Source organism: Molossus molossus, unplaced genomic scaffold (genome assembly GCF_014108415.1).
Source record: "Molossus molossus isolate mMolMol1 unplaced genomic scaffold, mMolMol1.p scaffold_m16_p_3, whole genome shotgun sequence".
Classification (NCBI taxonomy): domain Eukaryota; kingdom Metazoa; phylum Chordata; class Mammalia; order Chiroptera; family Molossidae; genus Molossus; species Molossus molossus.
Window position 1 is genome coordinate 6,909,054 of NW_023425366.1, and position 17,452 is coordinate 6,926,505.

A 17,452-nucleotide genomic window follows, 5' to 3' on the forward strand; every position below is an offset into this window, starting at 1 on the left:
CACAGCAAATATAAATAAAACAGTAAAAACCAAACCAGGGAATAAATCCAGAAGATATTGCTATCTTGCATTACAAAGGAGAAAGAACGTGTCCTAATGCGCCCACAAATTAACATGACTTTGGTTAAAGGCAAAACAGTATTTCTTTCTCACAAGCGAGTCAGTGAAATATTTCCAGGTCCTTCCTTCCTCTGTCAATACAATTTAAATAAGTCAAACCAAAGTATCCAAATCTCCGCTGACAACCGAAATAGGAACGTGAAAGTCAGATTGGTATAGACACGAAGGAGCCACTATCGATTCTTAAGCAGAAACTCATTTGCAGACGATGCTGTTTCCGAGCTGTTCTGAGAGCGGCTCCCTTCCTTCCTAGGCCCACATGCCTTGCGGAGGGGCTGTCTGGGGTCGGGATAGCCTAGCGCGTTCGCAACCACAAGGACGTGCTCTTCTGAAGGCACACGTTGAAATAAGCCTGAGAATTTTTCAGACAACGTGCTCAAGGCCCCGGAGATGTGAACCGATCCCTTCTCCCTCCCTGTGCACGGCCTCAGCAGGGGCCAGGGCTACCTTTGCAAGTGAAGGCTGGAACCCAGTGCTTCCCCAGCGAGCACGTATGGTCCAGGAGCCCCTGCCAGGGCTTCATCACGTCCCCGCAGCTCTGTCGCCTTCCCAGGCCTTTGTAGCAACCCCTTCCGCTTTCTGGACTGTACTCTTTTACAGGTCCCTGTAGTAAGGGCAATAGGGTGAAGGAAGACCAATTCGATTCCAAGTGCATCATTGCTTGGGGCGAGCAGGCGAGAGGACGAGAGAGCTCCGTGCCAGGTGGGGTTGATTCCGCAAGTTACTTGTAAGATTTGTGGAAGTGTCCGGACAGCCGTTAGCCCACCGGATTACCCGTCTGTGTTTCATCTCAGCTGTTAGGTGCTATCCCAGCATTTACGCCTAACTAACGATTCAAAGCTTTCTGCATCTCTATTTTTATTTTATTCATTTATTTTTTAATTCTTACCCAAGGATATTTTTCCATTGATTTTTTTCAGATAGAGTGAGAGGGAGGGAGGGAGAGAGAGAGAAACATCGACGTGAGAAAGATGCACTGATTGGTTGCCTCCCACATGACCCCAGCTGGAGCCAGGGATTGAACCCACAACCAAGATACATGCTCTTGACTGGGAGTCAAACTGGCAACTCTCTGGTCCTCGGGCCAAAGCTCCAACCACTGAGCCAAACCAGCCAGGGCTGTATCTCCATTTTTAAAAAATTGTCTTTAGATAAAAATAGAGTAGGCCAGAAAATAATACTATACTAGTTTTCCTTCTAAACCATAAGCAATGGTCGATATAACAAGTTGACTCACAAAAAGTGATTGATTTTAAAGATTAATAAAAATTTCTATTAAGAAACATTAAAATTATTTATCGTTAACTGGAAAGGGGAAAGCTAATTTTATTATAGATCTTTCAGTACAGTTTTCCACAAGTATGTGTCAGTTACGGACACAATTTCACTTTACTAAATCCTTTTCTGAACGTTATTTATGTAAATTATTTCTTTGAATCTTGAATAGTCAAAATGTTTTACTTTGATTTTGGAGCTCAAAATCACTCATTGCACAAAAAGATAATCAATAATCAATCAAGACCCAGTACTAGATTACATATTTTTGAGGACAGGTGTCGTGTGTCGTTATCTTTTGTACAGCTCAAAGAATAGAGCTCATCGAGCAAACACCCACGCTCAGCGTGCGCTTTGTATGAAATGACACTCTCCTGCTGGCTTGCATATGCACAAAATCCGTATGATTATGCACTGGTACCGACTGCAGGGGTGTACGTAGTGGGTGTCCTAGGACACAGAATTTACCCGACTGGTTCAGATGAAGAGACTCAATGTGGCCAGTTCCAGAGGTGCCGGCAGGTCAGAGGAAGGAGCAAGGGAGAGACGATGAGCAGCCGCAGAGAGTAACGATCAGGCCTCCTTAGCGGAAGGGGCAAAGGGAAGAAATAGTATTGCAGGGACTCCGGTGGGAAGTGTTGATCCAGAGAGACAGCCACTGCCACCACAGGGACACTAGACCCCTGAGGAGGAGGCGGCAAGGAAGAAATACCCAGAATGCTCTCTGCTCCTGTGCTCCCATCTCCCGAAACTTCCCTTTCCCGGGGACCAAAGGGACTACAAGTCATCTGTCCAGGGGACAGTGGTGATGCAGAGATGTCAGCCCGAGCTGAGCAGGGGAGGGCAGGAAGTGGATCTGGGGAGCAATCCAAGAAAAACCAGCACCGCAAATATTGCACTCTCCCAACACGATCATATTTCTGCTAACAGTAATTCATTGCCAATAAATCTTCTTTGTCAAAGTCTGTTTAACAGAGGCACAATTTTTCAAATAGGGAGAATGGGTATCAGGTCAAATTATATTTGATCACGTGTGTGTTTTAATAGGAGACACACAGGACAGCAGATGGATTAGGGACCTCGTTGGGAAGCATAGGAGATGCACCCAGGAGTCTGAGAGCAGAAAGACAGACGAGCAAAGCAGGTCGAGTTGGCAGAAAGGCCGAGTCCCCAGACTGCAGGAGAAACAGTAAGAGATTGTGCCAGGAACACAAAACGGAAAGATTCCGTCTTGGTCCTTCAGGAAGCCAGAGGACAGAAGTCGCAGCTTCCTGCAGCTCTTCTTGACCAGACTAGGACAACCAGAAAGCAGTTTCAGGGGCTCGTCTTTCTCCTCCCAAATCTCGCCATGAGTCCAAAGGTAACCCTGCTGTGTTCACCATTCACAGGGATGAAGGAACCGTTCAGCCTTGCTCTTTACAAGGTGAGTTGCTCTGTCTCATCGATGGGTAAAATCGTGCACCACCTACAATGCCTACCTGTAGAGACCAACCAACATTAGTTGCATAGAAATCAGTTATGTGAATGGATGGAGAAAGAACACTCTCGATGCCTGCTGCTGAAAGACATCGCAACGTTAAAGGGACCTGCCAATGAAATCACAGACATAAATACCGGGTCCGACACCGGGATGTTTAAACGTTTTATCTGGGGCACGGGACGAGGGGACCGGAGGGCTGGAAGAGAAGGAGCCGCAGTTCTGCAGAGAGACAGCCGAGAACACAGCAAACAAACAGGACTCTTTGGAAACGTCACAGCTTTGTCGGAGGAAGTTCTGTTTACCGTCAGCTGGGAGGAGACGAACGGCAGCTTTGTGGAAATATGTTTGTGTTTGGTGCCAAGACCCAGAGCTCAGTTTCCAGGAATTTTGGGTGATTTAGTGTATGATTTAAACATTCTTCTCTAGAATTCCTCTTCCAGCAAAGGGTCCTTTTCACTACTGGGCCACTTTTTCCTTCTCAATAATAGATCCTTAAGTCTGTTTGAAAGCTAGGGAATAGAAAACTTACCTTAGTTTTAAAATTTGAAAAAAATTACGTAAGCCCATATCCCTGCTTTGAAGTATCATCCTCCTTCCTGGAAATTTAATTGTAGAATACAAAAGGCAGAATCAAGTATAAATCTTCTTTTCTAGAAGGTGCCATAAATTTTCTGGAGAACTAATAAATTCAGATTTTAAAGAAAAGAGAATCCTTGACTATTCTGAAAATATGTGCTATCTATTGTTTTCTAATTGTTTTCATTTCACAGACTTTGATAAAATACCCTCCTTTCCAAATCGGTATCATTATTCCAAATCTGTATCATTATTCCTAATCAGCTGGTACTTAATAACCCAACACTAAGCTGTTTCTTACTATTTTATGACTCTGGCTTAGGCCTATTGTTTTTCCATAAGTAAAGCCTTCCAAACGTGTATCGCTTCTACCCTGGCACCTAAGACATGTTAGAGTGAGGAGGGGTCAGCAACAGGGAGGGGAGCACGGAGGGCAGACAGAGAAAGCAGAACAGCAGAGCAGCTGCCTCAGAAAACCGGGATCACACCCAGAGCCTCGCACCTGAGCCCTGCACTCTGTCCTACCACTGACTTGGGCATCCGTTCATTCATCTTTCGAATGAATGAGATTATTCAGTGATTGCACTTCAGTACTTATCTCTGTGAGGTACGACCTCCTTCCCTTTCATTAGAAAACCCTAGTTTAAAAAAAAAATACCAAGAGACCACCATTTTATTTGCCCCCAAGGTCACTGACTCTCTAAGCATCACCTCCAGTTGCATCCTGGGAAGCCCACAAGCCCCAACGACGCCTCAAAACTGGCATCTTCCGCACCCGAAAGGGGTCGGGGGCTGCCCGTCATACACCCCCGAGCGCTGCACTAAGCTTTTCCCAAGGAGGCCTGCACATGTGTGCCTCCTGCAGCAGCCCGGCTGGCTTTGGACCTGACTTGGTTATTATTTGGATCAGCTCACTGACACTGCCAATAACATCACACATAATAGAACACACATCTTGTAACTGAACCACAGACAGGCCCAGGAACGTTCAGAATCCGGGAGATATGTACTGAAAATGGAAACTGCTCAAACGGAAGAGCTGCTGGGGGACTTTCAAGGACAGAAGCAAACTTCTTCTCTGAGGTTAAGTAACCACGTTTTAAGATCCTGCAGCGGCCGCGGCCACGGTCTTGCTTTTAAAAGCCTCCACCATTTCTCAAGGAGTCGCACCGAACAAAAGGCCACATCTAGTTCCCCCCAAATCAAGATTTAGCCTAATATTACTGAATCTAATATTACTGTGTAGGGCCTAGAAATAAAGCAAGCCTTCCAGAGGTTGGGAGGAAAAAAAGAGAGAGAGAGAGAAAAACAGCCTTTTAGAATGAGTAGCTCCCACTCTAATCTGAAGCTTGTACTGTCCTTTGCAATCACTGCAGAGAAACAATTAATAAAGGAACCCATTAAGACCTGATTATTGCTGCGAAAAAAGCAAGGTAGAGTTTCAGCCCTTTGAAGTAACTGAGAATGATTCAGGCCTCATTACAGAGATATAATCTACATTCATACATTTATGTTAGTGATTCGAATCTATTGGGAGAGATTGAATTCCGTTAAATAGAGCATCTTTCCCGCGGAACTTTTCTCAGGCTTTCTCTGGCTAACCTAAGAGGCGACCCGACAATGCGGAGCAGCGGAGTGCTCAGGGATTCGGCTGTGCTACAAAGACAGGCTGCACAGGAAAGAAACAGAAGAGCGAGATATCATCTAAAAAGCTATGTCAGCTTTTCCTTTGGGCTGTTTTGTAAAGGCCCTTCCTGTCATCACGCTGCACAGAAAAGCAGAGCGAGCGAAGGCCCCCGAACCTCTAACCAGCACACCTGCTGCAGGCAGGTTTAATATGGAGGTTTGGAAGGCGTGTTCCCCCGTGTCGGACGGAATCAAAACAGGAAACCTCTCACTTAAAGATCAGAATAGCTTATTCCACTGCTGCAGAAAGTTGGTAAATAGGGGTGTGTGTGTGTGTGTGTGTGTGTGCGAAACAGAGAGAGAGAAACTCCATTTGGAGTGGGGGTGGGGTGTCCCTTGTAAGTAAAAAGAAAAAAAAAAAACCTCAAGTGGCATCAATAGTGTTGATGCCCAGTGTAGAGAAACCTCAAAATAACAACTTCTTGTGTTTTGTAACTTTTCATGACAGAATTTTTATTGTATGGTTTCATCAAACATAATTAAAAAAAAAAAAACATGTAGTTTTAATTAGTTGTCAATTCAAACATTTGGACTCTGCTGAACAATTGGGCTGAAACTCTAACCCCTTAGAAACACAACCTCTCTTTCAGGCATTTGTCAACTCAAGTAGGAAACTGGGAACTAAAACATTGAAATTAGACTGAGTTCATTTTCGAATATCCATGCAGTCATGAAAAACCAAGGTTTGTTTGACGTATGCTCTTCATTTGCTTAACTCTCCAAGTAATAGCTACTGAAATCAGAGCTAATTATATTAAAATTTTTAATGTTTAAATGTGGTGTTCACCATCTATGTTGTTGGAATCTTCTGAATAGGCATTACGATGGGCAATAAATAATGGAATTAAAATCTCTGCTTCTAGTATGAAATGCTTCTCTTTCCAAGGCCCTGAGCGCACAGGAAAATAGAAGCACACGCATGTAAAGTCATTTTTCAGGTCACTAAACAGCATAATTGGGCAATCACTCCTGAGGCTCATCTCAAACCAGAGACTTTTAACTTCTTTGTATCCTCTTCTGTTCCCCATGAAGACTGAGGCCAAGCACACTTTATAGGGATTCTGGCTTATTGGACATACACAAGCCCTTCTGCTTAGTTCCCTCTGAATTACAGTTGTAGAGGTCAAACTCCCAAGTTCACCTTCGAGTGATTCTTCTTAGAATAGCAGCTTAAATGTTAGATTGAACCATATGAAATGGCCAGGACTGGGGGTAGAAAACCATAAAATATTGCCAATTTCGTATATTTCAACCTGATCCAATCTCCAGCTCTTTACAGAATAGAAATATTGTTACCAATACAACTTGAGCCACTCCTTCCGGACAGGCTCTCCAGAGTTGAAAGTAATTCTTGAAAAAGTGACCCTGGAGGAACTGTCTCTCACTCGGACTGGAACAGATGATCACAACAGTCCTTTCTTGTGACTCAATCCTTGGCAAAGGCTTCCTGACGGAGGACTTGGTTCTGTCCGCACCTGGATTTCATGCAAGTTTCTGCCACTGGTGAGGGAATCGCGAGGTGGTGGGAGAGGCAGGTAGTGCAGTGACACTGAAAACAGCCCTTGGAAACGGTACCTGTGCAGATAGAGAACAGAAAACGCCCCTTCATGGCAAAGTGCAAGGAAATCGCGTGGAAACGAGAACAGCCGAGTATCAGCCAAATTGTGCGGTTAAATCTTCGCCATCTCAGTAAAGTGCGTCCGCTTTGAAGTGCACGCGCGATCCAGTTAAGGACTCATGTTAGCAATTACAAATCCGTCATTGGGGTCCCCGATTTCATTGGCGCCCAGAGAGGCGACTTTTAAGGGTGACTATAAATCTCTCCGAGCTTAAAAGGCAGAGAGGGCCAAAGTGTGAACTTTTTATTTCAGCAACGGAAGGGAGAAATCAGTGATTCATTAAAGCGGAGACCTCCTTGGAAGCTGGCAGAGAGGAGGAGAGGAAGCTAATTATGTCTCCCTTTTCTGCGTTCACTTCGATCAGTTTATAATCTGCTGCTCCGGAGGGATTGTCCTCAGCATCTTCTGCTTCTCCCCCAGCCCTCCCCCTCTTCTGGGAGCCAGAGGGGGAGGGAAACAGGCAGCTAAGCACCAGGCTCCAGGTGGCTCTCAAGTACTTCGCTGCCAAAAGGAAAAAAAAAAAAAAAATCCTAGCTGGAAAACAAGTGAGAAAGGGGCTCCCGGAGGGGATTGGTTCAGGCTGCAGGCAGCGGAATTGGGAACGCGGGAGGACTGGAGCTGGTGGCCCGCGCAGCGGCTCCGGGCGCCTCCGCAGCAATTAGCCGGCGCTGGGGGCGCAGCGGGCGGAGGCTGCGCGGCTGGGGCGCGGGCAGAGGACCCGCGGCCCCCCAGCCCCCCAGCCCCGCAGAGGCAGCCTGCTCCCTTCCCCTCGCTCCAGGCTCCCCACTCTCGGCCCCCTCCCTCCTCCCTCTCCTTGGCGTTCCCAGCAGCCCGGGGTTTCAGATGTCCCACCGCCGTTTGACCCCCTCCCCCTGCTCCTCCACCCTGCAAATGAGGTTTGACCAGCAGAGGCAGAGCCCACCTCTGGCTCAGAACCACTGACATTTAGACTCCGGGCTTCAACCTGTTTACAAGCCGGCCTTCCAAAGGCGGGGGGAGGGAGACAGGGCTCAACAAAACACCAGCCGCCATCCCCCCAAACAAGAAGTGACTTTCTGCAGGCGCTACATCCACAGGCACCAGCAAGGAGAGAAAGCGACAGGGAGAGGAAAACGGCGCGGGGCAGCCGCCGCCAGCGCTGACACCCGAAGGCGGGCGCCGGGCGAGCCGTCTGTCGCCGGGGCTGGGCGGAGAGGGACCGCGGGTGCGCCCCGGCCACGCAGCTCTCTCCCAGCCTCCCGCCCCGACCCCGGTGGGTTTTGTTCACCGTGCTGTCATCTGTTTCTAAGACTTTCCCCCCATCTAACATGGTGAAGAAAGGAGTGAAGAAGAGAACAAAGTAACTCCTGGGAGAGTGAAGATCGCTGGTGACCAGCAGCACCACCGCCACCAAATAGCTCCAGCTCCTGTGGCCACCCACGTCCACCGCTCGCGGGGAGACTGCAGGGGCGCACGGAGGATCCCGGCCGGGCGAGGAGAGGCAGCGGCCCTTCCGAGGAGTTATGGATGGTGGTGCACTCACTTCTGGCCAGATCCGCAGCCCGAGGGAGCTAACCAGCGGCCGCCACCTCCAGCTGTCTCCTTGCCTCGCACCGGGTCTCACCCTTCCAGTATGTTCCTTCTGATAAGACCATTTCCAGTGCCGAGAGTTTCAGTACAATGTGGAAATGGATACTAACACATTGTGCCTCAGCCTTTCCCCACCTGCCGGGCTGCTGCTGCTGCTTTTTGTTGCTGTTCTTGGTGTCTTCCATCCCTGTCACCTGCCAAGCCCTTGGTCAGGACATGGTATCACCAGAGGCCGCCAACTCCTCTTCTTCGTCCTCCTCCTCGTCCTCCTCCTTCTCCCCTCCCAGTGCGGGGAGACATGTGCGGAGCTACAACCACCTCCAAGGGGATGTTCGCTGGAGAAAGCTCTTCTCTTTCACCAAGTACTTTCTCAAGATCGAGAAGAACGGGAAGGTCAGCGGGACCAAGAAGGAGAACTGCCCGTACAGTAAGTAACAACTGCGCGCTGCTCCCTCCGGTCATCCACCCCCACCTCCGAGGGGAAATCTGTTCCAGATGTGGCCAGCTAAATATTTACGTCCCCAACCCCTGTAAAATGATTAAGCGGAATACTTTCACACTAAATCACCCCCCCGCCCGTGTATACATTGTGCAGCCTCACCCCTCCCCACGGAGCTCCCTCCACACCCCACACCCCTTGTCACCCCATCCACCCTGTCTCTGGGCTGACACTTGCTGGACACCCAAGGGTTGTTGCTGCGCACGGATGCCCTTCTCTGTCTCATCGTCCTTCCCTACCTCATCCCGGGGTCCCCTTCCCCTCCCTTCTGGAGACGGCTCAAGTAAACACATTTTGTTTCTTTTCGCTGGCAATCTTATTAAGAGTTTTGGGACAGTTTCCTCAAGCTGAAAATAATTATCCGCTGTCAATTATAGGGGTTTTATGGAAACTTTATTTAAGGAAGGAAAGGCAGGTCACTTGCTTGCACCCTGTCCCTTTACCCCACCACCTCTCTAGATGGGAGCGACGGCGGTTTTCGGGTTTTGATTGTTTTTTTTTGTGCGAGGTAAGGGGTGTTGTCCCTCGTGTTGGCTTGAGTGGTTCAGCCCATGAAGCTCTCTTTTCCGGCACCGTCGCTCTTAGTCTTGGGCCTGCCTTCTCCCGGGTAACATGATGCTCATGTCTGCGTTGTCAAGAGCATATGCGCTGCTTTGTGCTGTCCTGTTGACTGTTTCTTCTGAAACCTCTCATATTGCAGAGCCCGACTACTACAGCACTGTGAACATCTGGGGCTGGATCCACACAGACCTCACACAAATTCCATTGTCATCCTTCGATTTTCAAAGTAAAAGTCATAATAAGTCTGTTTCCAAGGCTGTAGTGCATCCCCCAGGATGAGGACTTCTCCTTCCTTCAAACGATGCCCTGGATGTCTGGGTTGCTTTCCTTGTTTTTTTTTTTTTTTGTTTGTTTGTTTCCTCCTTTCTTTAGCTCTTTTTCTTCTTTCTTTCTCGCAGGGGTGTGGACTGGGAAGGGGAGGGAGAATGAGAAGAGGAGGGTGGATATTGTGTTTCTTCTTGAATCCGTCCAGCAAAGCAGATTACTCTGGTGGCTTCCTTTCCTAGTTACTTTCAAGTGGTGAGACTTATTCATCCTCTATTGATTGCTATTTGAAAGGATCCTGAGGCCATGTAATGGCACACTGAACATGGTAGACAAAGACAGTTGAACATCTTTAATGACCATTTAGCATTATCTCAATGGTACTTTCAAGTCACCTTTTTAAAGGGACCTTTTTGTGTCAGTTGTTTGGGAATTTGAAACATTTGCCAGCTGACTTAAAAACATGGGTCATACATTTCAAGATCCCTTGGCCCCGGGAGGATCTGGTACGAACGGGATGGTTAACAAGAACTTAACATTTTCCTTTTAAATAAAGATTGACAAGAATTAAGACTTAGTCTTCTTATTTGAGGACTCCCATACATTCAATATTAACTTCTGTTCCCCCCAGCGGCTGCTTCCGTATACTAAAAGTAGCAATGTGTTTACAAGGAATAATATTTGTAGAAGGATTTTAAAGTATTCCATTTTATGTTTGATGCTAAAGATGTTAAAAGCCCATTGCCCATATAGTTTTTCCATTTTGATTTATAGAAAGTGGCTGAGATAGTGTCATTTATGATAAAGGTTTTTTTTCAATTGTTAGCTGAATTCATTACATACTATATATAGATGTTATGGTTGATTAAAACTTTAATACCTTTGTTCACACCTAAAACAATAGTTGTGGTGTCATCCAGGTAGGACGAGGGGAATAAGTGATCCAAACACTGACTGAAGAGTGAGCAGAGAGGTTAAAATAAATAATACCCATGGGCTGAAGTCCTTCTTCATATTCAGTTCACAGAGATAACTCAAAGGAATATAATAACATTTTAGAGTGCTACCCTTGAGCCAACTTTCTTCTTTTTTCTTTTTTTGACACTAACTTGATTTTGCTATTGCTATATTTTATGTGTCTTTATGATGTGATGCAAGGCCCAATCCACACTAGTTTATTTATGCAACTTAAATTACTATTTCCTGAAATAATGATCACTGTATGATTAATGGCTTAGTAAAATGATTTTCAGGGTACAAATTGAATTATATTTTTACAGTCAAGAATTATCTGCACAGAGAGAAGTATTCAACTTTCATTGCATAGAAACGAGTGTGGAAAATTTTCATCCTAACCACCCAAATATAGTAATATCTCTTCCAGATGATAAAGTATATTAATGGTTTCTGTTAAAATTACAGTATCTTATAGAGCAATGCAGTCTTAATCAGTGGTTGAAAATGAAAGGGGGCGGGTCTCACTCTGTTAAATAAAGCCATAAATAATTTAGGCTTTCCAAGAACATCTGTATGAAGACATAGCCCGTGAAAAGCAGAGGTTGAAAAAGCCTTAATTTCACATGTGGCCAGGTAATCAGAACCCAGCTGGGCTGATTCAGCTGAACTACATGGTATCATTAAGATATTGTCTAAATGTTGCTTAATTGCATGTGAACCAACCTTTGCCTACAGGGTAAGCAGCCAGCCAGCCCACCAAATGGTAGCCTGGTAAATATTAGGGTATCTAACCTCTGAAGAGTGTCAGTTCCTTGTCCAAAAACCACATTTCAGTAACATTTTCCTAAACAAGTTATTAATTATTCTCAATACACAAAGCTGTTCTTTTGAGGTTTGCTTATTTGAAGCTTAATTTTCTTAGTTACTTTTGACCCTAATGTTACTGCTGCTAAAATACAGTAACAGCTTATCTAAGAGGTTACATGTTTGTGATGTCCTGGGTAATTAAACAACTGCTTTACTGGCTTTTTGCCAGCAAAATGCTAACAAAAGGGAAGTAAGGAAATCACCCTTAAGCATTGCAAAATCATTTTTAGCTTCTACCTCCAAAGCTGGTTTCCAGAAACTGGATGGTTCTAAAAATGTTACGTATGCTCAAGAAACTCTTCTCAGTTTGGGTGATAATTATAATTTGTTGGGTTTTTTTTTGGGGGGGGGGGTTTCTTTGTAACCATTTTAGGATAGTAGAATAAAGAGAGCAGAAATGAATTCTGTTTCTCCCGTGAGAAGTCTGAGAAAGCTTAAATAATTTAGGATAGCTGTGGTGTGTCTGTCACTAGACAAGCTCAGGCTCATTTCGGTGTGTCCTGTCAGGCTTTCCATCCAGACCTCTGTCCTTGAGACACCGCCACTCGGCTCCGGTTCTGGCCTCAAGCAAGCCTGGGTCCAGCTGTTAGGGTCCCCTTGCAACTGGGCCTGGTGGACGCGTTTCTGGATGTAAGTCAAACAGCTGTGGCCTTCTCTCGGGGTTGCCACTTGTAGAAAAGGGGTGTCCACCGCAAAGAAAATGTGTCCCTACACTCGCGACAGTGAAGGATGAATAGCCTCGAAATGGAAAGCCACTGTGCTCAGGGGTCTTTCTGGAGAAGGAGTACGGGCTACAAAAAGGAAATCCGTAGGCACTGCGCAGGTAGTAGGTGCTCTCTCTCTTCAAACCTCGGTCTCATTTAACACTCAGAATAGTGCTATGATTTAGCTATAACTGTCCACATTGTTCGAATATGCAAACTAAGCCTGAAGAAAAAGTGAATTACCCAAGGTTATCAACTAGAAATCGGCAGAGCTGGGGTCCAAGCCTAAGTCTGTTGGGTTATACTGCTCCTTGTTTTTTCTACTCTGCTACTGGCGACACTGATAACAATGTATTAGAATTAGACACCTCAAAACCCCCAACTACAAATGATCCCCAAGCAGAATTGCTTCTTGCTATGAATGCCAACAGTTCTTCAGGATGGAACTGGAACAGTAGTGGCATGATGGTGGAACAGAAATGAGCTCGTTGGAAGCGGCAGTGCAGGTGGTGAGATGGTGCAGGCTCCGCCCGGGCACCCTCCAGGTGAATGTCTCTCTCTTTTTCATATTATGTTTGGAGATATAGTTGCTTCTAGGTACACAAAATACACATACATCCATCTCACTCATTTCAACAGAGGGCATTAGAAATACATGACTATTTAAGAGAACTCCATGAATGTCATTGTATATAGTAATTGTTTACAGCTGAGGGCCAAATGTTTAATTGCTTCCATGTGTAATAAAATAATTTGATTGTAAATACCAGTGTAAAACTGGGCTGTTGCAGAAACTTCTGGTATATGATTCTAAAAGGAGCAAAATCTTAGAGACCTAAAGATAAACAGATAGGTAGATGATAGATTTAAAAAAAAAAAAAAGTTTTCAAATGAGCCTGCAAATCAAAAAGGCACCTGGCCATATAACAATGAAAGATCATTGTTTAGGATTAAAAGTTTGTAATATTACTTTTGAATCAAGATAAGAGCTTATTGTAGGAAGTTCAATAAAGTGAGAAGATAATTGTTGAGGAAAATAGGAACTCCAATATTATCTCCTAACAATAATACACTAGTTTCCTGGGAAGGGAAGCAGTATACAACGTAAGGTTTCCACTGTTGTCTTCAGTGGTTGTGTCTAGAGTTTGGGTGCGTAATTTATAGCCAGCAGCATTTAATCACAAGCATCCAGGATTTATGAAGGTGGCAGGCACTGTATTTAATGTTTAAGTGACACTGGTCTTGTTACCTTTACTGCATTCCTACCATATAGACCCTCCACTTTGATGGCTTTATCATAAATCCATTAAAAATGCACAATTACAGAGAGTTTCCTCTTCATAAACATGATTTATAACCATCTACTAGGGAAAAAAAAGAAAACAGCAGAAATCACATGCCAATATTGGAGTTTGAGGATCCAGAGACTCCAATCTCTAGGTCTTGGGTAATCTATTACCCAAAGGTATGGACCACTTTTTCCAAACAGGTTTTTCAAAATGACGTTTAAGCACAGAATTTAAGAGAAAAGGAATAAGGTCTTATAGAACTAAGGAGACCCCATGGAATATGTATTTCTTATACATTTTTACTATTCAGCATAGAGCAAAAAAGTCTTATTCCAGTTCATTGTTTTTTAGTGTTTAATGAACTTATAGTAGAACATGAACGAGCACTTTAAATTCCCGCACAATTACCTTAATGTTCGGAGGCAAACCTCATTTGTTATCCGAAAGTCTGACTTTCCACAAGCCAAAATGCTGGGAAAAAAGTTGACAGCTCATTTGAAATGGAGCTAATGTTCCTCACATTTATGAGCTGCCCATGAATGTCTCTATCTTTCCTGAGCCTTAAATGTCTATATGCTTATCCAAAACTATAGTACGCATGGTATTTCTTTATTATGCTTCAGAAGGAAGATAAATGTGTGTGTATTAGTTCAAAGTGATTTTAATCTCTCTTCACATTAATTCTGTGAACTTTGCAATGAAGAGTCATTCGGATGACATTTCAGTATTACCGTTCCAATCTTTGTCAGCATTAATAGCTGATGTTTGCTTAATATAGGTCAGTAAAATATTAGCATTTCCCGCCCAGAAATTAATGTTCTCTTCTCATTTTCTAGTATGCTGGCACAGGAGATTCACAGTGATATAATTTTAATGCGGTTTTATTTGTCTAGAAAAGTCATGAACGTCATTTTGTCTCAAGTCCTTAGGGCAGAAGCACCTTCATTTTTCATGGTGTTTTGCAATGATTTGAGGTCATGTGCCATTTGACCAGTGGTGTTTGTTACTTGGGTTTGCAGACTGAAGATGTTTACATCTCATAATTGGCCCTTTCTCATTTCAGTGCCTGTTCCTTTTTCCCTTTCTGCCAGTCAGTATAACGAGGGGTGACTAGAAATGTGCCCTTAATATTCGTGAAAGAAAATATAGCTTCATGTTGGGAAGCCACCAGCGACACTCTGGTACTGAATTAATGAATACAAAGTGTTTGGTGCTTTACAGAATCAGTTCAAAACCAAGTATTTAATTAGCAAGGACTTTACACAAATAGCAAATTTCAAGATATCTAAAAGGGAGCCAGGTCACCCACAAAATAACAATCTTAAAGGCTCCCTGGCTTTTAAATTAGGTCAGTTGTGTTCTTTCTTTGAACACTGTGTTCTAATTGGAACAATAAATCAAAGACGACACACAGAGTAGATTCCCATGTACGGTGGACAACTGGACAGTGACTTTTTACTGCTGTGACCACGTGCATCCAATTACGTTTGATAGACCCGGAGCACCAGCAGTAAAGCATCGCCTCATTTTATAGTTCTCCTAATAATTCTTCACCCTAAATCTGTCCAACGTTACCTCTATCTAATCTGTCAGTATGTGTGTTATCATTAATGAGGAATTTTTGAATGCCTGGCATGCTTCCTACAATGAATAATGACATTGAGATATTAATGAATCATTTAGTTCATCAGAATAGAAGAGGTGAAATATTAAGTTGCTATATTCCCAGTGTCAAGTCATTGACAATGAAACACAACTTAATAATTAAACTACAACTGTAACTTAATTAGGAGCAGTGTGCATTAACTGTAACGTGGATCAAAATAGTAATGGTTAGTTACAAACGAAGAATTTTTTTTTAAAGGTATTTTTCTATAATCATTATTTTCTTTCAAGGACTTTGAGTTTACATGTTTTACTGAAAATCATTTATATTAGTTCATTCTTAACCTTTTAAAAAATGTTTTTATTTATTTATTCTTTAATCCTCCCCCTAAAGATGTTGTTTTCATTGATTCTAGAGAGAGGGGAAGGGAGGGAGAGAGAGAGAGAAAGAGAAACATCAAGGGGAGAGAGAAACACCCACCATTTGCCTCGCATATGCACCCTGACCAGGGGATGAACCCACTACCTGGGCATGTGCTCTGACAGGGAATCGAACCCGCAACCCTTCGGGGCACGGGGCAACGTTCTAACCAACTGAACCACACTGGCCAGGGCCAACCTTAACCTTTTTGAGGTACTGCCCTGTTTGAGGATAACTTGACATATTCATAGACTTTTTATAGCTTGAGACCCACCAACTTGTTTCTGATAGTTGTGTCTCAAGGCAGCTTTACCTCTGGAATGTCGGCCACCGGGGAGAACCCTGCCTCCCAGGTGTCGGAGTTCCGATATTGTGCCACCACCCCATTATTTTCTCCTCCTTTTCTTTCCTTTCTTTTCCCCCCTTTTCCCTGGCTTCTAAGCCGCTGGCACACCTTTGAGGCAGGGAGAGTCATGGCCACCATTCTTGGCTCTCATGGACCATGAGAGCCAGTGGCCCTGACGTGCTTGGGTGCACGTGCACATTCTAGCATAAACGTCTTCAGCAATGGAACTTCAGCAGACTCCAAAAGGAACCTTTCCTCATTTTGAATCCCCAGGGACGCTCCCTTCTCCCTGCACCAGGTAGTGTCCCCCAGCTTGGCCCTTCAGTGGAGTCACATACCACAGATAAGGACCTTCTGCGAATGAATGCTGCCTGTCTGGTTACCAAGTCATCAGTGCGCATTTCCCTCCAGGGTACATAGTTTCTTCCCAACAACTCTCCCCGCGGGTTCGTTTTACCTTTCTTCCAAATGGTTTCGGTACGTGCAACCTAGGGTACATAGTTTCTTCCCAACAACTCTCCCCGCGGGTACCTTTCTTCCAAATGGTTTCGGTACGTGCAACCTACTTACCGGCTACCGTGTCGGTTTCTTTGTCCCGCCGTTGAACTCCTGTGGAAGAAAGAAAATGAAGATGACTTAGGAAGTCAAAGAATTATTCCTCTACTCTTTTAGTCATTTGTTTCAAAGAACATGAATGCTAATGTAGAGGTCTTTAATAGTTCCCACTTCCAGAATGGCGTGTCGGTGATAAAGCTTCTCTGTACAATCCTACAAATGTAGCTCTTTACAATGAAAACCATGTTCTCATTAGCAGTGGTTATCAGATGAGAAAAATGTAAAGTACACATGCATGTACATGCCAGGCTGACCAAATATAGAGAGGTGCCTCTCTTTAGTAGGACGATACTAAAGAGACACGAGGAGAAGTTAGAATTTGTAGAATTTGAATTCACAGCCTACCTGTGTTCACTTCTCTCAAGGAAGAACCTTAGGCACTGATGGCCGAATTCTTTCTATTATCTGCAGAAGCTGACTATGGACATATGTTAAATTGGTTGCTACTGTGATCATCAAAAGCCAGGCTTCTTTTTATAATTGGTTTCAAATTATACAGAGATATTGACACATTTCCAAAGCCTAGATAGTTTTGATTTATTGAGAGAAGGATTCAAAGAAAAATTAATATTTTGCCACCTGGGGAAAATGGTAATACGTGGATGCTAAAATTCCATACTATTGATGATCTCTAGAGATTTACAGTGTTATTCATAACAATCATCACCATTGTAGTGAATCAGATTTTTAGGGCAATTTTGGAATATCTCTGTCGAAGGATACGATTCCACAAACGTGGGGAAAAAGTGCTGGGGATGTCAGAGTATTATAAAAACTTGAGCAAAACTACAGAAGTGCTTTACAGCCGAGGCAAGAGGAACAGTAGAGGACATGTCGCTAGAAAGTTAGAAGCCAGAGGGAAAGCAGAGGATGCCACAGAGCATTGAGGCGGACGGTGAGTGGAGGAGGAGACGTTGGGCTGGAGGCATGAAGGCAAGGGTTTTGAACTCCCAGGAAAGAAATCGAGTGAATGAGTAGCACTGCACCAGGGTTGTCATG

The 17,452-nt window shown here is 44.3% G+C and overlaps 1 protein-coding gene across 1 annotated transcript in view; it reads left to right on the forward strand.

Annotated features, from left to right (window-relative positions):
• Positions 1-8,020: 8,020 nt before the first annotated feature.
• Positions 8,021-17,452, forward strand: part of FGF10 (fibroblast growth factor 10) — a 78,036-nt gene continuing 68,604 nt past the window's right edge. The window contains exon 1 of the mRNA XM_036280215.1: positions 8,021-8,752. Within this exon, the coding sequence (XP_036136108.1) occupies positions 8,416-8,752 (337 nt within the window). The 5' untranslated portion in view covers positions 8,021-8,415. The remainder of the gene's footprint in view (positions 8,753-17,452) is intronic.